At 36.7% G+C, this 21,625-nt stretch overlaps 1 protein-coding gene across 2 annotated transcripts in view; it reads left to right on the forward strand.

Moving 5' to 3' along the window:
- The window catches only part of KCNIP4 (potassium voltage-gated channel interacting protein 4), a 974,830-nt gene that overhangs the window by 407,767 nt on the left and 545,438 nt on the right, over positions 1-21,625 (forward strand). Inside the window, exon 1 of one of the 2 annotated variants that reach the window (XM_017540612.2) lies at positions 1,130-1,353. The exons of the other annotated variant lie outside the window; for it this stretch is intronic. Within the exon in view, the coding sequence (XP_017396101.1) occupies positions 1,254-1,353 (100 nt within the window). The 5' untranslated portion in view covers positions 1,130-1,253. Of the gene's footprint in view, positions 1-1,129; positions 1,354-21,625 lie in introns of those variants that run through there. 2 annotated transcript variants of the gene reach the window in all.

A 21,625-nucleotide genomic window follows, 5' to 3' on the forward strand; every position in this document is an offset into this window, starting at 1 on the left:
GGTTTCACCATGTTGACCAGGATGGTCTCGATCTCTTGACCTCGTGATCCACCCGCCTCGGCCTCCCAAAGTGCTGGGATTACAGGCTTGAGCCACCGCGCCCGGCTCTCTTGCATTTTTTTAAATTCTATATTTCATTGTGGACCTAGTCTATTTGGGCAGAGTTAGGAGGAGAGAAAAAGATGAAATAGTTGTGCAAGAGAGAGACAAAACTTCAACTTTTTTTTCTTTTTCAGATTTTTTTCTTCTCAAACTTTTCCTGGCTCCAAATTTACTTAAACCATTATTTACAAAGGATAGAAGGAACACATTAAATACTGTATCTATTTTGGTGTATTGATTGGTATGAGGTAGTGCATAGGTGGTAGCTGCTAACCTCTAAAATACTATGCAAATATGATGAATATTTATTAGTTTATTATTCCCATGCTGTGAAAAGATATGATAGCTACTACTCAAACCAGAATATTAGTTCTGACTGAGATTGAGCTTTCAGATAAGGTGACTCATTGAAAAGAAAGTCAACATGGAAGGACTCCTTAAGCCTCGTTTCAATCTGCGCTCAGCGAGTTGGGACAAAATACACATTTGGATCTTCCTTACTGGTCAACAATGTCACTGAAACAGCTGAACGCAAGTTGTCACTCCACCTCTCAGCGTTTTCAGGTTTTCCTCCGTATTTCCAGGTGCGGGGGGCTCTGCTCCCCGTCTGCAGCGGGAGTCCAGCCCTTGCTTAGGTTCTCTTGTTTCCAAGGCAACTGGCCGGCCCAACGAAGCCACCGGTGGCGGCGGCGCGGGCGCGCGGAGTCCCGGGGCGCAGAGCCATCTCCGCCGCGCAGGGCCTCCGGTTTCCTCGGGACGTTCCTGCTGACCTGCCGGGTCCTCGGGTGATCTGCACGCGACTTCGTGCGTGGCTGTCTCTCTATGCAGGAGTGACAACCAGGAAGCGGATAATGCCGACAGGCCCGACTTTATCCGGCTGCCACTTCTGGCCTCTGCCACAGCAGACAGGATGAATGCATTTTCTCTCACTCACGCCCTTTTTCTCAGCCTCTCCATCTCCTTTCCTTTCTCTCTCTCTCTCTCTCTCTCTCTCTCTCTCTCTCTCTCTCTCTCCTCTCTCTCTCTCATGCGCTCTCCTCCTCCCCTTTCTCCAGCAGTAGCCTTCTTAATGTAGTTTAATGGCTTTACAAAGAAAGCCAGGCAGAGGAACACTTCTCAGTGGCTGTGGTTGGACCATGACCTAGCTGACCATGAACTTGGAAGGGCTTGAAATGATAGCAGTCCTGATCGTCATTGTGCTTTTTGTTAAATTATTGGAACAGTTTGGGCTGATTGAAGCAGGTTTAGAAGGTAAGGGAGTGCTTTTCAGTGACTTCTAAAAATTCTCTGTTTTGCCATGAAAATGTCTTAGGTGAATGTAAGAGGCACCTGAAATGAGAGGAGACAAATGTCACTCTGGGATGGACATGAAGGAAGACAGGGTCTTCGGGGGAGCAAAGATTAATGAAATAAACTTTTTGTAAGTTGCAGTGATGTTTTCACAAAAGAATGTTAAAACTGTGAGAAACACTTTGGATCAAAATGTCAGGACCGAAACTGAAGTGCTGAAGGGTTTATAATAGATCTGCCTGCTTATTTTGAGAGTATTGAGTCCATACTGATGTTTGATTATTTGATCTAATATCTCCTCTTATTGTATCGGCAAATTTTATTTGGGTATATTGTGAGATCACTCGTTTCTTGCTATGCAAATGCATTCATCAAATGAAAGTAAATAGACATAATTTCTTATGGTCTAAGATTGGAGCCTAAGAATGACGGGCTTTTCATAAGGTCATTTGGAGAGGTGTTTATAATGTTACCTATTTTACATACTAACAGAGACTGTAGGGGGAAAAGACTCGAACTCATATAACAGACTTTACATAGATTCTAGATAGCCAATTATTTTTCAAGTATTGCTGTTTATGTTCATTAGAGGCTCCTTCTCCTGTTCTCCTTATCAATCATCTCTTTGTTTACACACTAAATTTTGTATTAGCCCTTGTTGTTTCCTAAATTAAATGTTTCTCGGAATCTGGGTAAATTTACACTATAATTTTCTAACTGCTCAGAACACATTTGAGAGTGTGTTTGCATACAGTCAGTCGTTATTTCTCTAAAGTTGGCAGAGTGATTTTTAAAAGAAGCTCTAGATGAGGTTTGACGTAGTTATGTTTAGGCATTCTTCTTGCTTCAAATTTTAAACTTAAGTAAAAAGGAAAATATGTTATAAATGTATTTACATCCACAACTAATCCTGTTCTCCAGAGAATGGCTGCCACAGTGTAACATAAATGAGATTGCATTTACAAATAGCAAACATCAAATTAAAATAAGTGTGTCACTCTGATGTAGGTTACCAGAAACCTACATTTATAACTCAAGGGGGTGGGGGTGCAGGGAGCAGAAGGTGGGGGATGGTGGAGAGCTGGGTTTCTTGGCTTAATTTTAAAATATGTTGCAGAATGCTTTTGGCAGCCCTCTCTGATGAAAACATCTGTAGTTCTAGAAAGAGGATAAATTCTAAAATCTAGAAGTTGTCATTGCTCTTTAAAATTCACTTCATGTTGTACATTTTCATGAAACCAGAAACTTGGCTTGGCTTCTCTGTTCATGCATGTGTGAGCATGGCAAATGTGTATTTTACTTGGCAAATTTGATTGGGATGTCCCATTGTAATGCACTGGTTTTTATTCTTTCTGGGACTGACAGTTCATGAAATAGCCTCAGAAATCCTAGCTCTGTTGAGGGACTTGTTTTATCTTATTTCATGGATGATGTGTGGTCATTCTTCCAGCTCTTGTGTTGAGGGCTTTGACTCTGGATTTTGGTGAGGACACCTGCTCTAGTATTGGTTTTGCTTGTTTCAGGAGCACAAATATTCACTCTCCCAAACATGAACTTGTGTTTCTTCCCTCTAAGAGCTACTAACCTCTGTGAAAGTCTTTCTTTTTTATTATTACTTGAATTCAAAGTTGTACTAATTTTCATGAACAATTTATCTCTTGTATTTTACCTTTTACAATATCAGCATTCTCCAAGCCAATCTTGGAGTAATACTGTGGAGAGAATGCACTATCTCAGAAACTTCTATATAAACTTTACATATGATTTAGAGTGATTGTTAGGAAGTAATTTTAAATGGTAAAATGTTGACAATCACATTAAGTAAACATTATTTAATACATAAAAGCTGTTAGAAGCAAAAAGCGGCCGTGTTTTTTATTTTGAAGTCTGCAAAAGACAAATCTCCAAAGTGAATCTTAGAGTGAGAAGACCTTTAAAACAAGATTTAAGTTGACTATATACTTTGCTAGCTGGAGATATAAAACAAATGAATAGATTGATATAACTCATTGTATATAGTTTAAGTCTATAGACCAAATGTGTGCACTCTACAGTTGCAGCCTTATTTTAATTAATAAAATGATAAGCAATGTTTATTATCAAGCTAGCATCTTCATAGTTTTTCTGAAACTTTCTTTAAAAAAAAGGTACCAATGCTCATTTCATTCAGATTTATTTTCACCTAGGAATTCCTTTCCTCCCCCACCATTTTGCATGTCTAAGTTTGGAAGATAATGATTTACTTCACCTTTATTATTTCTGTCTACTCACTTGTCCTATGAAAGAATTTGACTATTAAGTAGAAAATCTTGAACCTAGGTTAAAATCTTATGAGGATGATTGTGAACTTTTTCCCTAAATCATTAAGCTTCCTCATGTGAACTTACAACTGTTTTATGGTATACACAATATTCAGAATATAGTTTTTCTTTTTTTGGTATTTTGATATTTTCATTATGCATTATGTTCTGAAGGGCATATAAAATGCAATGTTTGCATAATGTAGTTATTTTGCTTTTTGGCTATGTACACAGAATACATGCACTTCAAAATAAATTGGTAATGTAAAAGTCTAAAATATTTGTATTTGCTTATCTTTGAGTGCTTGGAGGTCTCATTCATTGTAGAAGACTGGGGTCAGGTCCTTAAATCTTGGGTCCTGTTCTGATCTATGTATGATATTCATGAATACATAACACTACACAGAGATCCATGCCATATATTTATAAACTAAGGGTTACAGTTAGCAGGTAACATTCTTTCACCTGAGAATATAAATAATAGTTGGAGCAAAATGCTTATGCCTTCTCTGCCACTCTCCTGCTTTCTCTAACCTTGGATAAGTCACGTTACCTCTGTAGTTTTCTGGTTTTCTAAAATGAGAAAACTGGACTTGATAATCTTTATGGAACTTTCCATTTCAAAACTTCAGTGAGTTTAACAGGTAATTAAAATTTGAGAATTTATGTAACACATATCATTTACCATAAAATAGATATCAGTGGCCTACTTTGGAATTTATATACAGTGTAACCATTAGACTAATCTTTCCTCCTCTTCCATAGTTGGATAATTCATCATACCTTGGGGAAATATTCATTGTATTTCAAGAGAATAGAGAAATGTCCTTTACTGTAGCTCTAAAATTTGATATTTGGGACTGCTATTTCAAGCATCCTCATGATACGGTTTCTCAAAACTTACACAGAGTTCCAATAACAAATAAACACATCATATTATTATTTATTAACTTTTTTGGCAAAAATTCCATTCAACTTCATTAAATTTTCTTTTTAAGAAAAGTAATCTTAATTCCAGTTCAGTCGGCATGAAAATAATAGTGGGAAGCACTCTTCTAAGGATAACACACAATACCAATTACCAGTGTTTTAAATTCATAGTCTCTCTCTACTTAGTGGGGAGTTTAGGAGGCTCCGGATTTATGCTGGTTTGGAACACTCCTGAACCCTCACAACAGTAAATTGCCTTTTTTTCCAACTATAAAAATGAAAGTAGTTTTCTGTTAATGCATTCCAAGGAGAAATTGAATCAAATTTTTAATGGCAAAGCGATTTCATTATCTCTATATGTAAAGCTTTGCTGTGGAAATATCTTCTTTTCATCTAAATATGTATTAAATTATGCTGAAGCAGTTACTGAATGAAGAAAGAACCATCCTTCTACCAGTCTTAATAAAAGCAAAATTTCACAAAAATGCATTAACACAAATGACTTGAAAAAAAGTCACTTTTATTGATACTTATCTTTGATAAAAAGACAAAAAGAAATCAACTGGCAATCTAAGTCCTTCTTAGGATAAGTACTAGACTGTCTTTTGTTTTTGTTCAGTTCATTTTATTTAGTAGATAGCTGTAGTACTGTAATACAAGCTTCCCCAAGAGGCTTAAACAAGGTATTATCTGTCTAAGCAAGTTCTTAATTCTCTGGTGCTGTTGACTGAAGTGGAGAAGTGCTGGATCTGTCAATAAATTGGGCAAACTGAAAAACATCACTGACATTGTGTCCAGACCGTGATGCTTAATAAGGACCAAGGGGCTAGAGATGACTAGGAGGGGCTGATTTCCATCTCAAATAGCTTAATTGAAATTCATAGAGTCTTGCTCTAATTCTCCCAGCATTCTGCTTCCGCCAATGCAATAGCATGCCAATGCTTATGTGTTTTGGGGTATCAGAGAAGTCTTTGTAAACTGTAAAGTTTAAGAAAGATAAAAATACTTTATATTAGGAAACTTAAACATACAATGTTTTTACACCATCTAGGATTGAAATAAAGAGAATACATATAGCATCTAACTGTCTTTAGGGTCTCTTACCATTAATCTTTTCTTATTTCAAGAACATAGGCCTAAAAGGGGACTACCGGAAGAAGATTTAGTGTATTCAGAGATTATACTCAGGGGATCTAAAGTTATGCTTGGAGTCTAATCAAGCTTCATTTCTTATTAGTCATGTGATTTTAGACTATTATTTGACTGACATCCTAATTTTTAGCCATAAAATGAAACAATTATAAATAATAATATCTTACTTTGATGAATATTACCTATATGTATAGTATAGTATAGCTATATTATTCATGTAATATATTATAGCATGCCAATATCTTATTTAATCTTCACCATGGTTCTTTGAGATAGATAAATCACTTCCACTTTAGATATAAGAAAACTTAGACCTATAGAGGCTACTGAATTTGGATCAAGATTACTCAACTAGCAAGTCATAAAACTGGAATTCAATCTCAGGCCATCAGACTCCATATCTTATTATATAATTTTAATTTTCTAAGAATTACAACATCATGGGCAATGGTGAATAATTTTGCAAAGGGAAGAAAGTATTAAATTAGGCATTCATTAATGACTTTCCACAAGCCTTTCTTGGACACATCCTATGCATGAAATACTCTCAATCACTTATATTATTACATAAGCATAAACATGCATACTGTACTATTCTAAACACAGTAAAAGAACATTATAAAGAAACTACATTATAAATTACACAGAATCTTGTAATATGAATAAATCAGCATTAAATTTCAGTCAATTCAAGTGCACACTTTAGTTGGGATCTGGGGTAAAATTTGAAGAGAAAACAGACATAAATGTTTATTCTCAAACTAAGAGTTGATCTGGTTTGCTTTGAGAGACAAGTAGGATTGATGGAAACAGATGGGGCAGAGAAGGGCTGGTGATTTCCTTCAACATGTTATGTTGAAGGAAATTCAACATAAGATGCTACTGAGAAAAAGTGAGACCTTGAATTCAGGAGGACTGTTATTTATGAAAAGGCCTGAGATGTATGGATTGGGTTGATTGAAGCATGGACAAAGGCAATAAGATGATGAATATTGGAGTAACATTTTGAAGTAAGTGCATCCAGCATTGAATTAGAGCATAACACAAGCATCAGCTGGATTTTAAGGCTTGACGAAGATGGTCATCAACAGAAAATACATAGCCCAACCTTTATCAACAAGTAAAAAAACAAGAAGGGATACTGATGGTTCTAGTTATTGAGAACAGAGTACAATGGAGGGAGGAAAGCTTACCTTAGTTGAGAACCTGTATAAGACAAAGAGGGTGAAAAGAAAATGCTGCATATGTCTTGTCTTGGAATTATCTTCTCAACAATGCAAGATTGCAAGTGTTATTTTGATTTTGTGGATGAATAAACTAGAAGTTCAGGGTGAATAATAACTTGCTTAAGATCACAAGGAAGTAAGTGAAGGAGTCTAGATTAATTCCAATATCTTTATTGTAGTACTAATCCAAAGACATTCATTATGCCTGCACAAGATAAATATTCCAAAGTAAGATAAAACATACATAGATACATAAAAGTCATATACAATAGAAACATCTCTTACAGAATGTGCCCATGTAAATTTAGAAAATTGTATTTAAGAATCTGATTTTTTTTTTTTGCTTCGAGTTCTATGTAGAGACATTAGTAAAAGCGTAGGCACAATAGTGAACCCAGAAAAATGGAGAAGAGGGAAAAATAAGAGAAGATATATCAGTAATTTTCATAATTATAGCTCTGATTTGTCAAGGCTTCATAGAACAAAACATCCTGCAGAAACTGCCAGTTTCAAATTGATTGTCTTATAGATAAGGAAACTAAGTCCGAGAGAGATGAAATGACTTAAAAATGATTTGTTATTGACAGAAATATTTTCTGCAAAGAAAAATCTAATGAATTATACTCAGAAGATAAACTTCAAACATACCTTGTTTCATAAAATGCTTATTCAACCTGCAGCTCTCTTGTTATTCTGTTTATGGTCCAAGGGTTTAGAGCTGGGCTGGGTGATAGTGAAGTTATAAGATTTGAAATAGGTGCCATTACAAACAACTATCAGGCTGAGGGATTTAGCCATAAATTGAAGTGTTTTCTACCTCTATGACCACACACACACACACACACACACACACACACACACACAAATATACACACACAGAAATTCCAAGGGCAGTTATCTTAATTGTTCAACATGCCAATTATTAAACTCTAAATTCTGTAATACCTTCCTAACTGCTTGCTTCAGTACCACCATCCCACAGATGTCTGCCTTTACCTCTCTGCAATTTGCTGCCACCGGCCAGACTGTTCATGACAATTATTTGAAAAGTATTTGATTAGGTCGGTAGAGTAATCATCAAGCTAAATCTGGCTGCTGGAATTATAACAACTGTGTTTCAGTTCTCATAGGGAAGCCATAGAATGTAGAAAATAAGAACACAGACTCTGAAGCCAAAATAATCAGATTCAATAATAATCCCAGCTCGAATACACCTTAGCTATAGGCCTTGGGTAAGCACTGCAACCCTCAGTACTCTAGTTCTTTATCTACTAAATTGGAATAATCATAGCACCTCCCTCTCCTGCTTGTTTTGTGGATTAATATAGCTGGTATTTGTACACACTTAGGACTCTGTATAGGATTATATAATAAGTTATTTGTGTTTTCCCATTATAGCTAGGCACCATCATCTTTCCATGAAAGAGAGAGAGAGAGAGAGAGCGCTCAATATCTGAAACCAAGAGTTTCTTCATTGCTTGGTAAACAAGTGAGAGCTGTGCTTGTAAGATGCTGTCACTAAAATACAAACACGGCTGTTTTATATAGAGTTTTAGGCTTTCAAAAGCATGGTTACTAATGCAAAATTGTCATTGATTGATTGGGTTGCGTTTAAAACTGGTCCTGGTGGTGACTTGTTACCAAAATCAAAGAACCATTCATTTCCATTCTTAAAACTAGAGTACAAAAACTTTTTCATGATAAACAACATTTAAGACTGTTTATTGAGAACTCCCAAGTGCCAGGTACTGTTCTCGATGCTGGGGATGCGGCCATCAGAAGAACAGATAAAGCCTCCATTCTTGCAAGCTCATCTGCTGAGTTTTGAGATACAAACTATAAATGCCATAAAAATAAGAATCAGAGTAGTTATAGTAGATTTCATTCATTCATTCAATCATTCACTAATAGAGGCACATGTGTGTGCCTGTATTGTGGTCCATATGTTGTCCTAAGCACAGTATATGAACACAGTTACAGTCCTTGAGAAATTCATGTGCTATTGGGGAAGCAAGACAAAAATATAGATAAAGGAATATATAGGAATATATAATTCAATATTTAATAGAGACAAGCACAAAATATGGCAAGGGGACAGAAACAGGGTGTCAGCATTCCAAGTTGAGATATAAGTGATACATTAATATCCCAGTTATATGTACTAATGCATATTATTTGGAACTAGCAGGAATCATAAAAAGTGTTGTCCAGCCTCCTCATTTTATGAGTAAATTGAGGCCCAGAAAGGTTAATTGACTGTTAGGAATCACAATGCTATTTGGCAGCATAAATATTGTAATAATTACATCATTGCTAATAGAGTGATAATTGTATTCTAGTGAGGACCTCACCATTTTATGTATTTGTTTTATGGGTAGTCAGACAGTAGAGGCAAAGGGTGGTCAGAGAAGGCCCTTCCAAAGAACTGACTTGTCTCAAAATACTTAAAGGAAATGAGTGCATGAGACATAAGAGAGTCTGGGACAAGAGCATTCAGGGAAAGGAATTGCCACATGCAAGAGACTTTGGTTAGAAGTGTGCCTCATGTATCCAAGGAGCACAGGCAGGCTAATGTAACTGAAGGAGAGCGAGCTCGCCAGGGTAGTGGGAGGAGCAGTGGAGGGAGAGACAAAGTCATACCCTACAGGGCCATTATAAGGACTTTAGGACTTGCTCTTTGGTCCTGGGAAGCCAGTGAAGAGTTCAGATAGGAAGTTTCTACACAGTTCCTGACTCTATCTTCTTTTACATGCTCTGATATTGTCTCTGTATCATACCTGCCTACCCCCAGACATCTCTGTTCTGCCCCAGATCCCTGCCAGAGCATGGACTCAGCACTGATTTTCAGACTTCCTTTATATGAAATGACTTCCTGTGCCAGTCTTTAGCATGAGTGTAAGCCAAAACTTCACTCCTCTTCATTGATCTAGGTCTTTCCTCTAGCTGCCACATGGGGTGAGCAGGTCTAGTCTTCATCTTATCAGGTTGCTTCAACAGCTTGGGTTATACACCATATATAACACATATATACAGTTTTAGGAGCAATGCTCATTGTCTTAATAGGACTTTACTAGAGAAGGAATTTTGAAAAGCCAAATGATATGCTTTGAGCACTTGCCATAGTAAAAATATGTGATGATAGAGGTAAAAAGGTGAATTTCACACACAAAAAAAGAAGACAACGTTCCTCCTTTTTAGTAGTTCTTCCTCCCTCACTTATCAGTTTCAAAGGGAAATATTCAAATGGGCACATTCCAAGTTGAGATGTGAGTAATACATTAATATCCCAGGAATATGTACTAATACATATTTTTTGAAACTAGCAAGAATCATAGACAGTGTAGTCCAGCCTCCTTATTTTATGAGAAAATTGAGGCCCCGGAAGGTTAATTGACTTGTTAGAAATCACAGTGCTGTTCAGTAGCATATATATTGTAATAATTACATTATCTGTAATAGAGTGGTCATTATATTCTAGGTGAGGACCTCACCATTTTACATATTTGTAGCATCTAATTTTTGTATATCCCTGTAAAAACAACCTTACTAGCCATAATTATAGGAATTCTAGCTCTTTAGTTAAAAATCTATTGTGAATGCTTTTCATCATATTACTTTTTTCTAGTTTTATTGGATTATGCCCAGGAAAATGGGGAAGATTTGCTGGTACACAGGCAGAAACAAGGCTTCTGATGAAACTGATAGGTATGCCAAAATGTGGTGACACCGTTGTAGTGAGGCTGGGAACCAAGATTTGGTTCAGCAGGGAGTTAGGGCCTGGATCTTGCCGTTGAAGATACATAATGGGAAGACTCAGAGTCAAATCCTAAATGCTTGGTGCTCAGGCATTTAGGAGGTATCAGATGAACATAGTAGGGGAGTCTCAAGTAGAGAGATCCCAGAGCTGATAAACAAGAAGGTGGCATTAGAGGCTAATCATATCAAACACACCTTAATGAGCACTGTGTTGAGCATATGTCAGGCACTATGAACAAGACTTTATATGATCGTTCATATTAGCAATTTTTATAAACTAGTTGTAGTTGAAAATTTAACAAAGGAGAAAGCACATGCTTGTGTGGTTTCAGTCCCTCGCCTAAGATCATATACCTGGATGGAGGTGGTCAAGGTGGGATACAAATTCAGCCTGACCACCTGGAGAACAAAAGTTCTCAACCACTGTGTTTCTGCCTTCCAGTTAGGACTAGATCATGATCAGAGGCAGAATTAATTTGAAGTAAATGAAGATTAAGCTATAGAGACTTTGAAATGTATGGCCCCCTTCCCATTCCTCCTCTAAATAAATATTAACTTCCATGCCAAATTTTATATGTGATTTTTAATTATTTTCTCATAGACCCCACTTCCCCAAATCATATGTGCTCCAGATCCCATAAAACCAAGATCTGCTCCTGTTGTAATCTTAGAAAATGTTACCTTTTCTTGCATGATTAAAATTCATGACTGGGAACACAGAAAGCAAGATCCAATCCTACAGGACAGAGGTTGGATATCAAGTTCCCATTAGGGGTTCCCATGTCTCTCTGCCTATCTCTGTGGCCATTTAGACTTCATGCCTGACACAATTAGGATGGGATTACTGACAGCATAACATTTCCAGTAGACTGCAGTAAAATGTAGTCCTATTTGCTGAAGGATTGGCTAAGAAACTCAGTTGAACTTGGACTTGCAGGAAGGTCTCAGGGGCTGATTGACAGCATGGCTAACTGGCGAGAGTATGGACTTTCCCATTAAAAAAAAAATACATGGATTTGAATTCCACCTCCTTCACTTAAGATTTGACATTGGTAACATACTTGACTCCTTTGAACTTCAGTTTCATCTTATGTAAATTGATCACTGTTGTTAAGACTTATAGAGATGAATGTAGCTGCCTCTATTAATGTATTCTATGAATGTAAACATTAATTGTTAGATACAGTGTAAGAAGCCAGGTAAGATGAAGACAGAGTAGATGAGGCAGCGGTGAACATTATCTCCTATTTATTTATCATTTGTTTTGCATGTGATTATCTAGCCATGCACTGCAGATGTCGAGTATCACCCTAAAGCTGTCCTGATGCTTGTCCTCCTCCCAATTTTGGACAGATGAAATCTTTCATAGACAGAGGTATTCATTCATTCACTGAATTTATATTTACTGAGCTCCTACTGGGTACTCTTTCAGGTGCTGGGGATGCCATAGGGAAAAAATAAAAACAAAAAACAAAAAACACTGAGGTACCTGATGCTGTAAAGGAGGTTGCAGCAAAGCCTCTCTTTCTCTGCAGTATATGCTAGGGAAAGCAGAGAATACCAGCTTAGGTATTGGTACATTTATAATGGGAAGTTGAGAAACATTGTGTCCAGTTGCTTTCTTCTCAGTTAATATGAAGTAGGGTAGGGTGAAAAGCATTTGTGTGGTGAGAGTAATTGATATTTCAAAGAGAAAGGAAGTACCATATAGTCTTATCAGAGCCTGGGGAAGTGAATTTACCGAGCAAATGTGAGAAGATTGTTGGGCAGTGCTGAGTGCCCGTTTGAGATTCGTGGTCATAGTTTTAAAAGAATACTCTTCCCAACTTAGATAAAGGAGGAATTTTCTTGGGTATATTGCTGCAAGATTATTTTTACAGATGTGTTCAAAGAGAAGGGAAGAACTGGATAGCAAATGAGAGAATAGAAAAAAAAGAAATTTTGAGAGAGTCTGTCAGTACAACCCTCTAAATTTGTAAAAATAGACAATGGAGGTATCACCATGGAAGACTTAAAATTGAACAAGGTGGGAAAGGTGTGGTAATGGTGTCCTCCGGATGTGTGATGAGGCAAAGGCACTGACTTAAAATCCCATTTCCTAACAGCTGCTGTGTTGCACTATCGATCCAAAGAATTCGTAACATCTCTCAGGGAGAAGACCCAACACAATGTGTTCAAATAATAGTTTATTTATTATGTTAAAAATGCTTAAGAAAAAACTCTTAGACTTCTCTTAAAGCTACAGATGAATTCCTGAAAGTTGTTTATATACTGTGTTGTCACAAATAGAGTAAAATTCCAATACATAAAGAGGACTGTTCCACTTGTATTCTTAGTTTCAGTGATGAAGGTTTATTCATCAGATGTTTTTAATGGTGGTGCATTTGTACTTCTCTTGTGTCTGTAAGTGTTAGCCATCAATCATCTCTTATTAGCTTTTGGAAAGTTTGATATCTGGTTGTCACAGACCTAATTCTCTGCCTTTGAAAATACATATAAGATGGTTATTAAAATCAATGAGGTTTATAATTTTGTGTGTGCATCTACACATACCTATTTGTACACAAATATATGTTTGTATAAACATAAGCTAGACTCATAGGTGCATACTCTTGTACACTCCACACACATACGCATAATCCACAAACATAAGCCATGAGATTCGTCAGTTAACATACATTGAGCTCACTGAAGAACCCTGATTCTTTTCCACCAAGACCTGTGAAGATTTTCTGGGAGATGAATTTATATTTAACCATGTGTACAAGTACAGAGGGAGAAGAAGGACATCGTGAAAAAGGGCAGTAGATAAAGAATAAAGCTTGAAATGGAAGCTTTGAAATGGAACATGCTGTGACGTTGGAAGGAAAACACCCTAGCTACAATCCCTGCTCTAACAAGCTTTGTCGTCTCCAGCAAAGTATTCAACTTTTCTGATCCTCTATTTCTTCTGCTATAAAATCCTCAACTGGATCTAGTTCATATAGTATTGTCTGTAAAGAACACATATTTAGTAGACATAAAGTGCTTAGCTTATAATGATTAGTTTTGGCTCCTCATAAGGTCACAGTAACCTGTTCTTACATCTACCTAGTTGTTGCTTGCCAGGCCACTCCCTTCCCGACCTTGAAAAGGCTGCGTCGTGACCAATGTGGCTTCCTGGCCGCCTCCTTCAGGTCTCAGACTTCTGCTCTTTCTAATCTTTGTTTCTCTCTCACCTAATCAGTGTCATCTTCCTTGGCCCAAATTCACTCAGCTCGGGCAAGAGCCTTGTTTCATTTGCATGTTGATAAATTCTCCCATGTATTCACCCTAAGTCCTCTGAGAACAGCAAATACCAGTGTGTTGAAAGATATTCAGATCATATTTCTTAAGTAAAAAGAACAAGTTTCAAAACAGAATGCAAAATAATGATCTCATTAAAAAAGTATACACACAGGAGGTGTGTGTATACACACAGTGACATTTGTCATTACTTCTTTGAACATGTCACTTTTTGGCATGTGCTTATGTAACTTTTTTTTAGAGATTAATTTTAAAAGGAAAAGAATATCAATATGAAATGTACATTATTTTTTCTTTCCCAGAAGGAGAAAAGCAGTCCCCTTTGGAATATAGTAATTTATCAATGTAAAATGAAAAACTTTTTTGGGTCCAGAAAATGTATTTAAAATTGAGGAGTTCTGAGTTTGTTTTTAATCTTTAAAAATAAGAGAATTCAGGGTCAACATCTTTGAACTAATGCCAGATTTTTATACCTTGAATTCATTTTTCAACTTCAAGTCAAAGAGTTTCTAGAATCATTGATAAAGAGCCATCTCTATAAACACTTCCATGTCAAAAAAGTTATGAAGAGCCCAGGATATTGATGTTTTGCCTAGGAGTCTTACTTAACTAAAAGAAGAGCTCATTTTTTTTTTTTTTTTGTACCTGCTAAGAGGAGCTTTGGTTTTATGATTCTTAGGGACAAACCATTTCACTCTATTGATGTGTTTTGCTTCATTTCCTCAGCAAGGGAAAATTGGAATGCTTATGTGATATGTGGGAAAGGGTGGGGTGAGGAAGCGGATGCAGAGTGGGAGTCTGTGGCTGCTCGGCAATTCTCAGCTTCCTTCATTTCTGAGTTTCCATTTTATTTCCCTAGCAGTAGCTTCTTAAATCTGCCTAGGTGCCATTCATGTGAAAACCTAGGTAAGAACTATTTAATATGAGGAACAGATTTAAAAGGAAAGGAGTGATAAAGAGAGGTTTCAAGCAGTACACAGCTGCATTTAAGACCAGTGCAAAGATTTCATTAAATGGCTTGCTAGGTAGGAATCCTAAGTACACCTCATACATTTTTTTTAAAGTACTTTATAAAACTTGTCCTTAAGGATGATCCATATAACTTAAGGATGATCCATATAACTTTCCTTTTCATTAGTAGATATATTTTTTTCTTGAATAAAGAAAGGGACATAGATTACATCACTCTTAATTAATATTGATGTAATTTATGATAGAAAAAAATTCTTGCTTTGGTGTGCTATGCTATGGGATAGTCAATAAGTACAAATATATGGTTAGATAGAATAAATAAAATCTAGTGTTTGATAGCACAAGAGGGTGACTACAGTCAACAATAACTTATTGTATATTTCAAAACAAGTGAAAGAGTAGAATTAGGATGTTGCTATGAAAAAGAAATGATAAATGCTTGAGGTAATAGATGCTCCAATTACCCTGAATGAATCATTACACATTATATGCCTATTTCAAAATATCAAATAAATATATACACCCATTATGTATCCTTAATAATTAAAATGAATAAAAACATGCTATGGTTTTAGATCCTAAAGTAAATAAGAGATGACTTGTATTTTCACAGAACTTAAGTCCCAAAACAATTTCCCCCTAAAAGCACACCATGTTGAATTCAAATAGTCTTGTGTTTTCATCCAAACCCAGTCAATAATAGTCATCTGTTCTTAGTTTTTCTTTATTAACAAATGGACATAATATTCACCTTGTAGAATGGTTGTGAATATGGAATACTATACAGCCATGAAAAAATGAGATCATGTCCTTCGGAACAACATGGATGGAACTGGAGGCTATTTTCCTAAGCAAATGAATGCAATAACAGAAAACCAAATACCACATGTTCTCATATATATGTATAACATTAGGTGCAGTTGCCAGCAAAGAGGGGTGACTCAGTCAGTACTTACTCAACTTTGTATCACAGATGACCTGGTGGTGGTCGAGAGTGTTCAGTCCGAAGTGAACACCTGAGTTTGAACACAGGCCCCAGAACATACCCAATTTGTAATACTGGGCATGATGCTTTTTCTTTCTGAGTCTCAGTTTCTTCATCAGTAAAAATAAGGTAACAATAGTATTTATCTCATAGAGTTTCGAGCATAAAAAAGTTAAAATACATAAAACACCTACGATGCCTGGCTCAAGGTCAATACTATGTAAGTATTTGTTCTTATTATTTTTAATAACTGTCAATTATTTTCCAAAATCTAGTCTAAGTGGTTAGTCCATTCTCTCTCCCTCTCTCTCTCTCTCTCTCCCTCTCTCTCTCTCTCTCTCTCTCCCTCTCTCTCTCTCTTTCTCTCTCTCTCTCTCTCTCTCTCTCTCTCTCTCTGCTGTAATAATGATAGAGGCTTCTGTTTTAGTTTCATTCTCCTTTTCCTTTTATATTTTACATGTGTTTTGCCTATAGCCTAAGCATATATCTGTGCATGATTAAAGCATCACAGAAAAGTAGGCAAGTTATAAGGTTACAGATACAGCTATCACCTTGGGGAAGGGATAGTTGTGCTGTGATCCAGTGATAAGTGAACAGTCCCACCTGGCTAATCCTCATACAGATGTGTGTGTGCGCATGTGTCTCTGGTAGCAAGGAAGACCTCAAGAGAGGCTGTTCATGAGTCAACATGAATCTTGCTACTGCTAGAACAAAGCTGCTAATGTTCAAACACCTGTCTTCTCCAGTAAATCCTAAGCATATTTTTAAGGTGGAAAGAGTTTCTAATTTATGCTTATATTTCCTACAGCTTTACTTAGTAGATGCTCATCAAATGTCTATGAATGAATAAGAATCAGACAAATGACTCAAAATTAGTATTACTTTTTTTTTTTTGAGACAGAATCTCCCTCTGTCACCCAGGCTGGAGTGCAATGGCACGATCTCTGCTCATGCACCTCCGTCTCCCAGGTTCAAGCAATTCCATGCCTCAGCCTCCCCAGTAGCTGGGATTATAGGCACCTGCCACCATGCCTGGCTAGTATTTTTAATAGAGATGGGGTTTCACTATCTTGGCCAGGCTGGTCTTGAACTACTGACCTCGTGATCCACCCGCCTTAGCCTCCCAAAGTGCTGGGATTACAGGTGTGAACCACTGTGCCTGGCCAATTAGTATTACTTTTATATTGCTAAATCAAATGTTATAATATTTATTTCTTAGAAAATATATTTTGGTATTAACTATATATATATATATATATATTATATATATATATATAATATATATATATACACAAACATATATATATAATATATATATATATATACACAAACATATATATATAATATATATGTATTTTAATCAAAAAATAACCAAAGTGCAAAAGCAGAATAAGATGGGGATAGAAAGTTTAAGAAGGCAAAATCACATCCTGTAGCCCTAGTTAGTCTTTACCTAGGTTTCAGACGTCCTCACAAGGCTTCTAGAATTCCTGCAAAATAGGTTTATGTGTGAATCATAAGTAGTAGAAATGTAGTAGAAAACAGTTGGTATCAGGTTCTTCCACAAACTTCCTTGTGTAAGTAACTAGTAGGACTTTTGAGAAGTAATTTAACTTACCTGTGTCCCAGGTTCCTCATCTGACACGTGGAGATAATTACATATGTTTCAGGGGATTATTATGATATTTAAATAAATGCATTAATGTGTTCTGTCCACTTAGAGCAGTTCCCAGTTTTACATAACTCTGTTTACTGCTGTGTCATTATAATACTCATCAGACAGTACATGAATATATTTCCTCTTTTGCTTTTGCATAATAATTACAAGAGATATGGACCTATGTTTAGTACACCTGCATTTCTTTTCGTGTATCTATAAATACATTCCAATGGGAACGTACATAGTATTATTCTTTATTCATGTAAATGACACATTTTATTTCTCAAATTAATGTGAGCTCACAACATTTCAGGCGATGCAGAAGTCTATGAAATAAAAACAGAAGCCGTTCTAGCCCTTGCCTTTCTCTTCTCTTGTAGGGCACTACTGGAGCAACCGTAGGATCTAAAATGTTTTCAGTCGAATTTCAAAGCCCGGCAATGATTGCAGGGAGAAAGGACTCTATGATCATGAAATTTTGGACACACTGTCCTGTAGGCCCCTCCCAGAAGCTCAGCATATTAAATGTGTTGAGGAATCTTGCGGTAAACAAAACAGCCTGCCCTTGTTTAATCCCAATGTTGTCTCCTTGTAGCCTCCTTCCAGTTACATTTGGGAGTTGATGTATTAAGCCCTAGTGTGCATGAAAAATGAAAAGAACATGAATATCAGGTCCAAAACGTCTGGATTTTACCCCAGGATCTGTCCCTTGGTTTACGTGCTGTAATTTGTCTTTTCTCTTTGTTTTATTTTAATTTCGCTAAATCTCAGTTCTCTTATCAACAACATAAGGATATTATTTAATCCCGAAAGACTTACGGTGAAAATCAAATACCAGATGAAAAGCACAAGCATATGTCTTGAATGTTACCTCCCTGCTCTCCTCTCCAATGAATGAAAATAAATTTACAGCGGTTTCTCTGACAAACATCAGGAATCCCTAGGGCAAATTTCTCATTTAGGAGAAATGTTTCTGGCTGTGGTTTAAAATAGAAATGAGGTGCCTCACTCTCTGAAGGATTCCCTTGTGAAAGAAAATACTTCCAGGGATTGGCCTCTGCCTCATATTTGCCTTTACCTCAAAGCAATATACCTTATTTCTCCATTTTGCCATTGTGTGGCTTAAATATGTGACCAGTTAGAGGTGCTGTCTACTACATAATATGTTTGGACATGTTAATTTTTACCATGTTCAACCAATTATTGTTTCATACCAATACGGAATGGTGCCCTTTTCATAGGCAGGTATCCACAGTAGCATTTTACTTAGTGAAATGCACACACAATGTTGTCCAATCAAACATTCTATTTACTCCAAGTATTCAGACCTCTTGGATACTTATTCTAAAGTTGACAGCCGTGAGGCTGGCTTTCAAAATAGGAAAGATAAGGAGAAAAATGAGGTAACCAAGATAAGTAGAGGACATAGAAATTTCCCTGTGTATCTATATGTAAATGGCAAAGAGGCTGGATTGAGAGAAGGATGAAAATGGATGAACAAAGGCTCTGAGTGCTCTGGCAAGCAATTTCCATTTAGAGTTTGTGTCATTTCTTATAAATGGATTTTCTATTATTGCAATAAGTCATGCCATCTTAAGAACAAAGCTGGTAACTCATTGTGCGGTGCTAGATGGCAGGCATCATGCCATGCTTTTTTGTTATTTATTTATTTATGTTTATTTTATTTGAAATAGGATCTTGCTCTGTCACCCAGGCTGGAGTGCAGTGGTGTGATCTTGGTTTACTGCAACTTCTGCCTCCCAGGTTCAAGCAATTCTCCTGCCTCAGCCTCCCAAGTAGCTGGGATTATAGATATGTACCACCACTCCTGGCTAATTTTTTTTATTTTTTTATTTTTAGTAGAGACAGGGTTTCACCAAGTTGGCCCGGCTGGTCTCAAACTTGTGACCTCAAATGATCCACCCACCTCAGCCTCTCAAGATGCTGGGATTATAGGTGTGAGCCATCACCCCCAGCATTTTTGTTTTATAGATTGTAGTTTCATGGCATTGTTTTCCTTTGGGAGGCAGCTGGCTTATCAACTGCTTCCTAACATCAAATTTTTCTTGACTGTGTGATTTTATCTCTGAGAAAATGGAAATTAAAGATATGCAATAATTCTTTAGAAATTCAGAGTGACTCATTTGGAACATATGGTGATTAGGACACTGTTCAAACTGAGGTTCTGAGCAAATCTTCATTCATAGAGAATGTAAATATATTAGTCTAAATAAGAAATGGAATCGGGAATATTCAAAATATTGGGAGAAGTCAATTGTTTTCAAGCAACCTCCAGGTTCCTCAGACACTATTTAAATAATGCATGTAATTAAAAAATATTTTTATCAATTCATTAAAAGATTAAAGAAGGGTGTCAGATAGGCTTGACTTTCTAATCCTCATTTGCATTAATATTTAATTTAAAAAATATTTGCTAATGGATCAACCTAAGCCATAATGGGGATTTTGTGCATTTATGTGTGTGTATCTGCGTGTGACTACAACTAAGACTACACACACACACACACACACACATACATACACACACACACATACACACACATACACACACACACACACACGGGGTCACACATGTGTACACAGTAACAGGGACAGATATATTTAAGTCCCATATAAGACAGGAAAGACTGCTCTCCTGTTTATCCTCAGAGCTCCCTATGGATCAGACTAGAGCACAACTTCCTTTGAAAAATTGTAGCTCCTGGCTGGGTGTGGTGGCTCACGCCTGTAATCCCAGCACTTTGGCAGACCGAGTGAGGTCAGGAAATTGAGGCCATCCTGACTAACACGGTGAAACCCCGTCTCTACTAAAAATACACACACACACACACACACACACACACACACACAGATAACCCAGGTGTGGTGGCACATGCCTGTAATCCCAGCTACTTGGGAGGTTAAGGCAGGTGAATCGCTTTAACCCAGGAAGCAGAGGTGCAATGAACTGAGACTGTGCCACTTTACTTCAGCCTGGGTAACAGAGGGAAACTCAGTCTCAAAAAAAAAAAAAAAAAAGTGAGCTCCTATCCTCCTATCCCTTCCCTTCTTTTACCTTCCTACATCTCATTCCTACCATCCCTTGAGAGCACTCCCTTCAAAAGCCATGTGTACAAATCCTGCCTCAGGCTCTACATCCAAGGCATCTGACCTCAGCCACTTGATTTAACTTCATTGTGTCTAAGCCTCTTTTATCTGGAATGGCATCTACAAAATGAGAAGCACCAAACAGCTTGGCCAGTTCAAAGTAAATGTTCAGTAAAGGTGGCTGCTCTTGCTTATACCTTTTGTATCTGCTATTATTATTATTCTTTGAATTAATAACTGATGTGTTGCAGCTTTAAACTACTTTTCAAAGTTAGATAACAAAAGGTAAATTGCAGATTTCAAAGCAGGCAATTTAATAATACGCGCTAATGGGTATTTTCACTTGTTTTTATTATAGTTAGCCTTCATGAAATAGAATTTGCTTCATATACTTAGATTCAATAAGTATTTAATTTCACATGAACTAGCTCAGAGTAGTTTACATCTGCAAAAACTTACAGTCAAGTAAAGGTATTAGACAAATATTCAATATCATACAAGAAAGAAAGTAAAAGATCTAAGATATATAAAAACATAATGATAGTTTTCTCAAGACAAGGAAAAGTTACCTTCAGATTATGGCATGAGACAGAAAATCTTGAAAGAAGGAAGAATGAGTCAATGGATAGATGATTGTTTTCTAGCTGGCTGAAATTTTTACATAATTTTATGAAGGAAAAATGTCTATTTCAAAAGATTCACCCATTTAAAATATAAAATTCAGTCAATTTTCATAAATATACCAAGTTGTACAATCATGATAGGTAACCAGTTTTAGAACAATTTCAGCATCCCAATAAGATCCCACCTGCCCATTTACAGTTAACCTCCACTCCCACCGTAGCCCCAGGGAACCACT

Source organism: Cebus imitator, unplaced genomic scaffold (assembly GCF_001604975.1).
Source record: "Cebus imitator isolate Cc_AM_T3 unplaced genomic scaffold, Cebus_imitator-1.0 Scaffold127, whole genome shotgun sequence".
Classification (NCBI taxonomy): Eukaryota; Metazoa; Chordata; class Mammalia; order Primates; family Cebidae; genus Cebus; species Cebus imitator.